The sequence below is a fragment of the Chionomys nivalis genome, chromosome 16 (assembly GCF_950005125.1).
Source record: "Chionomys nivalis chromosome 16, mChiNiv1.1, whole genome shotgun sequence".
Lineage (NCBI taxonomy): Eukaryota > Metazoa > Chordata > Mammalia > Rodentia > Cricetidae > Chionomys > Chionomys nivalis.
In genome coordinates this window covers 53,428,166-53,440,373 of record NC_080101.1, presented here as the reverse complement: position 1 = coordinate 53,440,373, position 12,208 = coordinate 53,428,166, and the positions used below count along the sequence as shown (strand labels likewise).

The 12,208-nt window shown below is 40.7% G+C and overlaps 1 protein-coding gene across 1 annotated transcript in view; it reads left to right on the top strand.

Annotated features, from left to right (window-relative positions):
* Nucleotides 1-12,208, top strand: part of Ube2w (ubiquitin conjugating enzyme E2 W) — a 49,266-nt gene that overhangs the window by 19,714 nt on the left and 17,344 nt on the right. The window contains exon 3 of the mRNA XM_057790594.1: nucleotides 2,895-2,997. Coding sequence (XP_057646577.1) covers nucleotides 2,895-2,997 — 103 coding nt within the window. The remainder of the gene's footprint in view (nucleotides 1-2,894; nucleotides 2,998-12,208) is intronic.

Sequence of the window (12,208 nt, the reverse complement as noted above, 5' to 3'; positions counted from 1 at the left end):
CTGCTTGTCTTTGTCCACAAAACCCAGCTTCCTCTGGAATGGAATAGATAGCAGTTTCTTTTATTAGAAGCCAGAATATGTATAAAATATCAAATTCAAACCATTCATTTTTAAAGAGTAATAGTTACAGAAATTCAAGAAAGGCCTGTTTACTTCTGCATTACATCCTTACTCTGAGACCTCTTGCTCATGATTTGATACTAGCTGATGGTTCAGTATTATGATTGGTGAGCTGGTTCAGATGCGAAAGGTGTTTGCTGTACAAGCCTGGTGTCTGAGTTTGATCTCTGGAAGTCATGTGAAGGCGAAAGGTGAGAAGCAGGTCCACAGTTGTCCCTGACCATCACCCCATGCCATGGCTGAACCCATAACCACACAGTGCACATGCACAGTAATGACTACTACAGCGGAAAATGTGTAACTTAAATGTGCCTATAATAAGGATAGAGAGATGGCTCAGTGGTCAAGAGCTCTGGCTGCTCTTCCAAAGGTCCTGAGTTCAATTCCCAGTAACCACATGTTGGCTCATAACCATCTATAAATGAGATCTGGTGCCTTCTTGTGTGCGGGCAGAACACTGTATAAATAATAAAAAATAAATCTTTTTAAAATGCACTAAATTGCTGTTTCTTATCATCAGTGATGTAGTAAACTGCAAAATAATAAGAATAAAATATTCCCCCAAAACGTAACAGTGGCTTATTCCTGAATTTTTATATTGTTGTTGTTGTTATTTTGGCTTTTTGAGTCAGGGTTTCTCTGTGAAACAGTCCTGCTGCCCTGGAACTCACTCTGTATACCAGGCTGGCCTCAAACTCACAGAGATCCTCTGTCTCTGCCTCTCAAGTGCTGGGATTAAAGGTGTGAGCAACCATTGCCCAGCATTATTTTTTAAATTTAGTAACCATATATTACTTTTTTTAAATAGTAAAAATTAAAAATGTATCGCACACAATATTAGAAATCATGTCATTGACCTATTTGATGCAGGTGTTGCGTGACTAATGATGTTTGCTTTGCAGTTAAAGACTCTGCTCTGCGTGTGGTGTGTAAATTGGTTGTGTTTGTCAGTCCTCAGATTTGTTACATAAAGAAAATGAAGGTGCACAGGCAGCTCTCTCTGTTTGAATTATCACTTTAGGGAGATGTGGGTAGGTGGGAGAAAATGAATTTTGAAGCTGAGAATGATGTATTCTTTTTGGTTTTGTTTTTGTTTTTAATGAGAGGAAAAAAGGAGGGAGGGACAGGGTATTGAACCCAGGTCTATTTAACGTGCTTTGTAAGGACTCTGCCAGTGAACTGTGTACCCCCACAGGTACAGCTTTGTGTTGTATTGAATTTACTGTGGACTAGCTCTAGCGTAGAAATGCACTAGGTTTTCTACTTATGTATGGTCGTTTCACTCTCCTTCTATAGTACTCAGCATGCATCCTGAAAATGAATTTTCATATTTTAAGGGTTTCTATACTTTAGTAGATTTCTGTCACAGACTAAGCCCAGACCATGCTGTTATTTTATACATTCCTAGTTCCACACTACATAAGACATGAGTAGACCCTTACGACAGTATTCCCTGTTTTTCTGGACAGATGGGTGGGTGGGTGGGTGATATTGGCTGGCAGTACTGGGCATCAAACCCAGTATCACTTGATCATGATACACAAGTGCTTTACTGCTGAGATGTATCCTCAACTCAGTTTTCCTATATTTAAGATAACATTTTTGTGCCTGAGAAGCATGAGGTTAAAGAATTTGGCCAACTACAATTACACGTGACAGCTATAATCAAAGACTCGCTCTTTCTTACTTTGGTTCAAGTCTAACTGCTCCCCTATTGTCTTTGCTGTTTTTATCTTCTATTTTCTCTTTTAAAGACTAGCGATAGTTACAGCATATCAGTACAAACATTTATGTTCTTGATGGTTACACATGAAAAACAAGCTTACAATAGATGTCACAGAAATCTGTATGTGCTTCATTAAGACATTGAAAGTGAGCGAGTAAGGAACGGCAGCAGAGAGCATTGCTTGTAACCTTCAGAGTAGATGGATGGGGATCAGTTTAGCTTCCATTGAGTCTTTAGCCTACTGATCAGGGGTCTGTTTGTCAGCTACCATTCTTCTAACACTAATCGGGAAGGTAGTTAACGAGCTTGATGTTGTCCAGAACAGTTCAGTTACTGTAGAAAGTAGTCTTTTGAAAGAAAACAAGATGGTGTGGTCTAAAAGGAAGAACACAATATAGACTCTGGTATTAGCCCATGGAAGTGGGGGTTTATTTCTAGTTTGCTTCAGACCTGGGTTACAAGCTCCAACCTTGACCTAATTTCTTTAATCCCAAGTGTCACAGAAGGCTAGGGAAGAGTGTTGGAAACCTACTCTGGAGTTGGGGAGAGAGCTCAGCAGTAAGAGGGTTGGTGCTCTGAGTTCCCCCGTCTATGTCGTAGCACTCCTGTCACTGGGGACTCTCAAGGGCATCCGTTGCCCTGGGCTCCAGGGCACTAGCGCACGTGGAGCATACCCACACGGGCCAGCCAGAGCGAGAGCTAGCCTAGGTGGTGAAGCAGAAGGGAGTCATCAGCTACTACAGATTCAAACCCTGGAGCCCACGTAGAGGTGGAAGGAAAGGATCAGTTCCACAGAGCTGTCTTCTGACTTCTACATGTATGCTGTGGTTGTGCATGTCCCCATACAGTAATAAATTTATTTTAACACATAATATACATAACAATAATGAATTAAGAAAGAAATGCAGTGTAAGAGTTGTTGGGTGAAGTGCACCATACACACTCTGGCCTATTTCCTGGCATCCCAGTGACCTCTAGTTTTCCCTTTACCCTAATCCTTTTTAAGTTTTAAATTTATTCCCTTTCTGTTTGTCTTTTCCTGTCCTAGGTGGATCGTAGACATGGAAGGTGCACCAGGTACCTTATATGAAGGAGAAAAGTTTCAACTTCTGTTTAAGTTTAGTAGTCGATATCCTTTTGACTCTCCTCAGGTAACTGCCTTGCATGTAACATTTTATTGTACTTTTAGATTATAGCAAAAACGCTAAATTGGTTATTTTTGCCTCCTGAAAGCCTGTATCAGAAACTCAATGTAAATATGTAGATAAATTTGTTTTGTATTGTTTTATTTGAAGGCAGGGTTTTGTGAGGGGTCTTGGGGCAGAGGCTTCGCTGTTGTTCTGCTTCTAGGAACTTGATGCTGTTTATCATGCACAGGTTTCAGGAGCAGTGGGGACAGACTAGCATTTTTAGGCACCGCAGGCACTTTCTCATGGGCGTGATGCTGCTGAAGATACAGAGGCTCTTTGAGAAGGCCTGTGTCTTTGGGTTTCCACTGATGTGTTCTTTTTGTAGCCTTCCAGAAGGCTGAATACATGAAGTCAATTTGAAATCTGATCATCAGAGTTTGAGGCAAACACAGTTTAGTTAAGGGCTGGGCGGTGGTGGTGCACGCCTTTTATCCTAGCACTCGGGAGGGAGAGGCAAGCAGATATCTGTGTGTTTGAGTCCGCCCTGGTCTGCAGCTTGAGTTCCAGGACAGCCAGGACTTCACAGAGAAAAATACTGAGACAAGGAATAATGGTGGTAGTGGTATTTAAAAAAACAAAACAAGAACAACTTTGGGGAGGGGATATGTGTATTAGTGTTTTGCTTGTATGTGTGTCTGTGCACTCCATGTCTGATGCCCTTGGAGGTCAGAAGAGGGTGTTGGATTCCTAGAACTGGAGTTACAGGTGGCTGTGATCAGCCATGTGGGTGCTAAGAAGTAAACTTGGATTCTCCGCAAGAGTGAGTACTCTTAACAGCTTCGCTCTCTCCAGCCCATGGACTGTTTGGAAGAGGCATTTAACTAGTAAATAATTAATTGGAGGTTAGAGCAAAGAAATTCTGGGATGATTTCCAGGATTCTGACTTGTAAGATGATGAGTTACTAGAATTACTTCTTACTCACAGAATTAAGCACAGGATTTCACAGTTTAAGCTTGACGTTTGAGATGTGTTGCTAAGGTAGCACTGCAGGCCTCTGCTCCTGCTACTGAGGATTTCTGGAAAATGAACCCAGTACCTAAATTCTATGGTATGTGATTAAAATGTGCTATTTTGAGAAAAGTCATATTTCATTGTTCCTTTGAACATAATATTCTGAATATAGTAGATTAAATCTTTTTCTGGCCATAAGAGATAATAGGGAATTAGTTATTGCATTGTGCTATAAAGAGAATTGTTTAAAGAAGTAGGGTTAGCTAGATGTTGACCCCTTGAATTATGAAGTTGGCATGTGGTCAGGAAGCTGTTAAGACTTGAGGCTCCTTTTACCCTTTTTATGTAACTTGAGGGGAAGGGATTCTGCTGTTAAAACCTCTAAGCATTCTGGTAAGCATCCGCTGATTAATCAGCAGCACAAACATCTCCCTTCTCACCAGGAATTTGTCTTTAAGTTGTGGTATTCTTTGTCTTAGTGCCTTCAGCTGTTTCTGCTGTACTTCCAAATATCTAGTATGGCACTCAGATGCATTCAACTCGGGGGAGACTCTAAAAGGCACACACACACAAACACACACACACACAGAGCCTTAGCTGTCTTTGAACTTGCTTACTAAATCAAACAGGTCTGGAACTCACATAGATCTGCCTGCCTCTGCCTCCCGAGTTCTGGGATTAAAGGCGTGCACTATCATGCCTAGTTCAACATTTATAATAAGCTTTTCTTTATTTTGGGATTCTGTTTTCCTTCTGCTTTGTTTGTGTCCTTTCACTCATTCCTGTATAGCTTTTCAAAGCCTTTGGCAGTCTGTGAGTCTTCCCATTTCTTTCTTACCTTGCTATGTAGACTGTAGCACAAGGTCTTATCTTTCAGCTGGATTGTTTCAATAGGTTATTGTTTTAATAGTTTCTGCTTCTTGTACTATATACCTTTCCTCAGCACTGTTGGATTTTTCTGTAGGCATATTCATGATCTCACTGAATGTTTAACAATTCTCTTTTGCAGTGCTGGGGATCAAACCTTGCACTTGGCTACATTTCTTCTACCCCTACTCTACATACAGACACACACACGAGTACAACACCCACCTGTATTTTTCCCTTCCTTAGTAAAATCTGTGGAAGATTATTTCCTTGGCTATCAAGTTCCTTTATAGACTTGTTAAAACTTAACCATTTTTTGCAGATTATCTCCCTGCATTCTATTGTATGATAATGTTTGTATATCATATTTTATAAATTAATTTTTATCCTGATTTTATCATCTAATAACTCTTAATATAGTGGTTATGATATAGATTCATTTTCTTAAAATATTTATTTATTTATTTATTATGTATACAATATTCTGTCTGTGTGTATGTCTGCAGGCCAGAAGAGGGCACCAGATCTCATTACAGATGGTTGTGAGCCATGATGTGGTTCCTGGGAATTGAACTCAGGACCTTTGGAAGAGCAGGCAATGCTCCTAACCGCTGAGCCATCTCTTCAGCCCTCAGTTTTTTTTTGTTTTTGTTTTTTTTTTTTTAAGTGAAGAAATTGAAGCTTTTAGGAAAGATCTTATTAATGGTTTGATTACTAGTTAGAACAATCAGGAGTGAAAACCAAGTTATTTCTCTCCCTCTGCCATGCTGTATGTGGAATCTGAAAGGCCTTAGGACGGTTATTCCCATTCTTTTGGAATGCTAGTATTCCTTTTTAACAACTTATTTTGTAATGCATCCATGTTGTAGAAGTTGTATATTTTAATTTATATTGATTAGGAAAATGACAACTCCTCCAAGGGCAAGAATTTTTTTAATTATTAAAATTATTTTATTAATCTTTTTTATGGCTTTGAAGCAAGTGCAGTAGATTCAATAATACAGATTTGTGTACATATAAATTACAGGGTTTTTCAATAACTGAACCTTTTTAGATATCTTATTGTTCTGGGAAAGTGGTAGAAACGTTCCTTTGAATTCAGTTCCCCAATTGATGTGGGATTCCCCCTGTATGCTGTGAATATATTTTATTGCCGTTGGTTAATAAAGAAGCTGCTTTCAGCCAATGGCTTAACAGAATATAGCCAGGCTGGAAAAGATATGTAGAGAGAGTAGGCGGAGTCAGAGAGATGCCATGTAGCTGATGCAGGAGACAGATGCTGGACGGAAACTTACCAGTAGACCACAATCACCTGGTGATACACAGATTAATTGAAATGGGTTAATTTAAGATATAAGAGTTATCCAGGAGTTTGCCTAAGGTAATGGGCCAAGCAGTATTTTAATTAATACAGTTTCTGTGTGCTTATTTTGGGTTTGGGTGGTCGGGAACAAACAAGCAGTCCCCGCCAACACCCAATTACCAGGCATTTTGAGGAAACAGCAACATTGACAGTTGTTAGATAACAGTTTTTAATCTTCCTACGGAATAAACAATACTGAATGTGTGACTTCTAAGAAAAATAGAATTTGATGAGTGTCCTGAAGTAGACCAGCATTGTGATGAAATGACCTCTACCACATCTGTGACACATCCAGATCACTCATGCCTGAGCAGCTTCTGTCTGCTTCCTCTTGTTGCTGATTAGTTTCGCACATTATATGCCATTTACTGTGAAAAATCCACCTGCCTAAATAGTGGTGTTTGGCTTGAACATTTGTTTTAAAGCTTAAAAACAAAAACAAAAACCAGTCAGTGTATTTTCAGTTACTTCAGGAACAGACATGAGGCCCCATTCCATCATCCCTACACTAATGTGCAGTTAATGACAGTCGTGTAGGCAATGCCTTTCTGTGTAAACACTGTTTGTCTATGCTACGTTCCAGGGAGATGGCTGCGCAGTTCAGTCTGTCTTGAGCAACAGCAGTCAGTCTGTGCCAACGCTTACCTTTACACTGAGAAATAGAAGAGAATATAGAGACTAGAAGGACAATAGGTTGCCTTTAAAGGGCTTCAATCTGCTCATTAGTTGAATAGGTCGGCATTTACTTGTCTGTTAGGACTGAGTATGTAACATGAAATCAGACCTGTTTGGCTCAGATCGCAGTTTCCGTGGGGTGGTGTATGCCTGTAACACTAGCACTCAGGAGGTCGAATACTACTTGAGCAAAAAGTTCTAGACGAACCTGGGCAACAAAACAAGACTATGTATCAAAAAAGCAAAACAAAAAGTTGGGAAGGTGGTTTTGTAAGTAGAGTGTTGCTGTGCAGATACAAGGACCTGATTTTAGTCCCCAGCACCAGGTGAAAGCCAGGAGTGGCAGTGCCCGCTGCGGTCATAGCACTGGGGAGGCAGAGGCAGGACAGTCCTGTGACTGCTGACCACATTGTTTTGCTGAATCAGGGAGTGCCAAGTTCAGTGAGATACCCTTTCTTAACAAACAGATAAATAAAAGTTGAGAGTGATTGAGGAAAACACATATCTATACATACACATAAACACATGTATACAAACACAGTTTTTTAATTTAGAAAAAGGAAAAAAAAACATAAGAATTTCATGAGAGTAACAAAAAAGCTTTTTTTATGTAGAGTTTACATTCTTTTGCGAAAAGACACATAATAAAATAGTGCAGGAGAGGAGTGGGGCAAGGGCATGCTCAGTAGTAGAACTCCAGTTGCCTAAGAAATAAGGCTAACAATTGACATCTGGGTCTCGGGAACCTAAAAAGCATCTTTACAGCAGAGCACACAGTTCATGAAGAGACAGCTCACCAGACTGGGAGAAGATGCTTGTACACTGTACCTTTGGCAGAATATAATAGAGATATAGGAAGAACTCAAGTTATACACTAAGAAGTTAGAGCGTTCAATCAGATGAAATACAAATGACCAGTAAAGATTGGAAAAAGTGATCAATTCTTCCAACCCTTAGAGAAATGCAAATCAGAACTACATTGAGATTCCATCTCACCCAGTCAGTTGTCGTTCGTCAAGGAAACAAATAACAGGGCTGGAGAGATGGCTCAGAGGTTGGGAGCATTGCCTGCTCTTCCGGAGGTCCTGAGTTCGATTCCCAGCAACCACATGGTGGCTCACAACCATCTGTAATGAGATCTGGTGCCCTCTACTGGTCTGCACCATATATGTAGGGAAAATGCTGTATACATAATTAATAAATAAATCTTTTTTAAAAAAAAAAAAAAAAAAAGGAAACAAATAACAGATACTTGTGAGGATGTGGACAGGAGAGAACCTTTATGTTGTAGCCCATTGTGAGAACTCAGACTTTTGCTCTGAGATGGGAGGTTTTGAGTAGGGTTCTGGAGTCATAGCTAAAATTAGAAGGCAGTGCAACAGGTGGCAAATGGGAGACCAGAGAGACTGTTGAGTGCGTCAGGCCAGCGGTGGTACTGACCTGCAGCAGCAGCTCCTCGTGGAGGGTGTGGAGAACACAGTTTGCACCTGGTTTAGAGGGTAGATCAGCAGACAGGAGGGGCTGCTAGATTGATAGGTGTTTGAATAAAGGCATCAAAACTCCACGGAGGGCAGTGAATTGCTTTGAAACAAAATGGGAGGCAGTAGCTGGTGTAGAGTAGACCAGAGAGGCAGAGAAGAACCTTCTTGAATGGTAGGACTGGTCTTGAGAGAACTTAGGGGAAAGTACAGAGCAGGGCACGAACGGCTTGGCCTTTTAGGCCTGGCATCATACGCTCCCGTGTGTCTGTGTTGAGAGACACCGAAGGGCCGCAGGTGTGAGTGGAGGGTCTAGGGTCTGATTAAAGTAGGCTCTTTGGGATGGAGGAACTGGGTGTTACTTCCTCTGCTTTAGGAGATGTGGTCAGACTCTGGAAATTCTAAAGTTTCCAAAGCTTAGTGCTCTAACTCCTCGGTACTTTTCATCCTGCCTCTTCTTTGATTCTTCTGATACCCACTTCCTGTATAGCCCTATGTCAGAGAATTCTATTTCAAAGAAACATGAGCTACTTACAGGACTTTGTCAATGTTTCAGTATACTGACTTTAACTTTTCCAATTTGATTTTTGCTGAAAAGTTGTTTTAGCACGTAATTTCTCTAGAAATAATAAGGACAATGATTTCTTTCAAGGAAGGTCACTATCCCTTCGATTCTAAAGCCGTACAAAATAACGATGAAATTAAAAAAACTTTGTCTTTAAGTACATTTAAAGCTACATGGTATGATGATCAAGTAGGAAAATTATTCCTATAGATGCTAATGATCTGGGCTTGTGTGCTAGAAGGAGAAGTCTGCATCGAAAATTCAAAAACTTCAATCCCTAGTCATTTTCAGTAATTTGTTTGAAATTATATCACATGTCCCCTCCTTTTTTCTCTCTGTCTCTCCATGCACCCCTCCATTCTTTCTCTCAAGTTTTCAACCTTTCCCCCCTCATTCCTAAAGACAGCCTAATCTGCCTGCATAATATACCTATAGGTAGATGAGCTCCCTAGCCTCTTTTGTCAGTTAGTATGAATTGTATGTTATCTGTAGCTTTTATTACACTTTTAACTTTTATTTACTTATTTATTGTTGAGACATGCTGTCATGTGTGCTGGGCTGGCCTTAAACTTGCTCTGTAGTAAGGGATGATCTGAAACATCTGCTCTTCCTGTGTTCACATCCCGAGTACTGGATTGCAGGGGTGGGCCCCCAGCCTGTCTCTGACGATCACAAGAGAAAACCTTGCCTCATGTTGTCCTCACAGGAAGCCTTGGTACCTATATGGCGGACTTTGTCTTATAATTCTAGCCTGGTGTTTCGTTGTCTTTCTGGCTGCCTCCTCTCCATCCCTATGCTAGAAATTGATTGCTAACCTAGGGCTCGTGCATTCCCGGTGAACGACCACTGACTTGCACTCCTACCTGTGTGTATCCTATTTTGTTGTGTCCATTGTATGTTTACAGTTTGGACCCAGCTTGATGCATATTAGGTAACTTTCTGTCTCCAGACTGCTCATGAAACATGTACTGTATCTTTGTAAATAGGTATCGTAAGGTCTTTCATTATTAGGCTTGATGTTGAGAAATTCTTGCATTTTGCTTATGAAAGTTACCTGAACTCCATTCCTTGTTTTCTTCTTAGTAATAATGCCTAGACTATTGTAAACTGCATAAACATACTGGAATATATAGTTAAATGCCTAGAGTAATTGTTGTTTTATACTATATTATTGTAGATATTGACAGCTATCAGATTGAACTATTGTTAGAATATATCAAATTTGAGTAGTGGGTCAGGCTTGAGTAGCTCATGCCTATAGCCCCAGGTACTTTTGAAGATGCTGTAGGAGAAATGCTTAAGCCCCTGGGGGCGGGGCAGGGTTGACAGCCTAGGCAGTAGGAGATGCCTTGTCCCTCCTCTCCTCTCCTAACTTAGTTGTGGTTCTTCATAGTCTGGGTAGGCTTCCATTACTCTGATGTCTTTTGGGTTGTATTTTAATAGATACTACTTTCATGATACTCAAGTTATTCCAATATTGGTTTGGTTAAATTTTTAGACTGGATATGGACTAGGTATGTATACTTTCAACATTGTCCTGCAGTTGTTATATCTTAGCTCTTCTACTTTTGGAAATGAGTTGCAGTAGTAAGGAGGTGAGTAAAAATGTAGTTGTTTGAGGATGGCTTCTTATGCAGCTTTGGGACTCTTAAGTTCTGATTCAAGTCCTAGAGTTGTACTTTTACTTCCCTCTGAAATTCTGCAGCAAGGAACGTGGCTAGTTTCCAGTCAAGGTGTTTGTTTGTTTGTTTGGTTGGTTTTTCGAGACAGGGTTTCTCTGTAGCTTTGGAGCCTGTCCTGAAACTAGCTCTCATAGGTCAGGCTGGTCTCGAACTCACAGAGATCTGCCTGCCTCTGCCTCCCAACTGCTGGGGTTAAAGGCGTTTGCCACCACCACCCGGCCCTCAGTTAACTTTTAACAATGTGATTGTATAACTAATTTTGACCTGAGACCAAGTAAATTGAGTTGTAGTTTGAAATCACTTGTATTCAGTGGTCTGGCTGTATCAGTCCTAGATAGTTTTATAAGCTACATGGAACTGCACCACTTTTTTTTAAAAAAAAAAAACTCCAGAATTAACAACATTTTGAGTTCAGAACCTGCTCACTTGAAGTAAAACAGCAGAAATGTCAGTTTTTCTCCTTTGACTCATACAGGATATTAAACAAGATGGAAAATGGTACGTGCTTAAAGTTAGCCCTGGTTACTCTTCCCAATGGGCGGAGAGCCATAGTGACAGAGATGATAATGAAACTCTGTGGAAATGGAAAAGACTGGTAATGCCTTAGCATCAACAAACTGTTGTAAAAAATGTTTTGTTTCAGGAATTCAAGCATCCTTTTCCTGCTTAGACAAGCTTCTAAAGTGTCTAGGCTGTAATGGCTGCTTAATATGTGCAAGTAGTTATCCTGTGTCTGATTGCCTCAGGTTCACACTGGCTGCATTTGCTGTCATGGAATACGTTAGTAATTGAGATTGGTTGGTTTTGTCTTGGTTGGCGTCTTAAGACGGGCTCTGAGGACAGCGCCCTCTTAGTGGTGCTAGTTGACTGCCCACCCAGCATCCCACTCAGCCTCAGCCTCCTGAGTGCCCAGCGGGGGACTTGACTTGGTTTTTGTTTTGGCCGCTGGTGTTAGAGCTGTTAAATTTTGTCCTCTGTTCTGCTTGTAGACTGTCTGCTACTTTTTGTAAGTGCCATTGCTTGCTGTTTACCACTCTATCTTATGCCTGGGTTTCTTGTTAGTTCCCGGCTCATCGACATTGGTAACGATTTCTCTCCAAGGAGGATACTGCCTTCCGCGTGCTCTGTGAGTGCCTAGGCAGTGTCCTGATGACCTTTGTATCTGTCTGGCTGTCGCGTGTTTTCTAACAGTCGTGGTAACAACTTAACTTTTGTGTCTGTGTGTTGTGTGACACTGTCACTATTCTCATAGACGTCTTAACAAATAGACCTTATTGGGGGTGGGTAGAATATGCTTTAAAAATAACTGTGACCAGGGAATAAATTCTCAGTGAAAACACTCTGCTGGTCAAATGACTCTTTAGGATAAATGAACCATCAGGACAGATCTATATTCTGTGACATTTATAAATTCCTGTTCTAGACATGTAGCAAATCTACAAATAAATATGTTGACGTAAGCTGTGGCTCATACTTCTAAAAGCAGTTGTGGGTGGACACAGAAAGTGTCACATTCAAGACTGCTCAGAGCAGGACAAGAGCAGTGACATGAGCTGCACAAATGCCATTTCTCAGAGCAGCCTTAAAGGT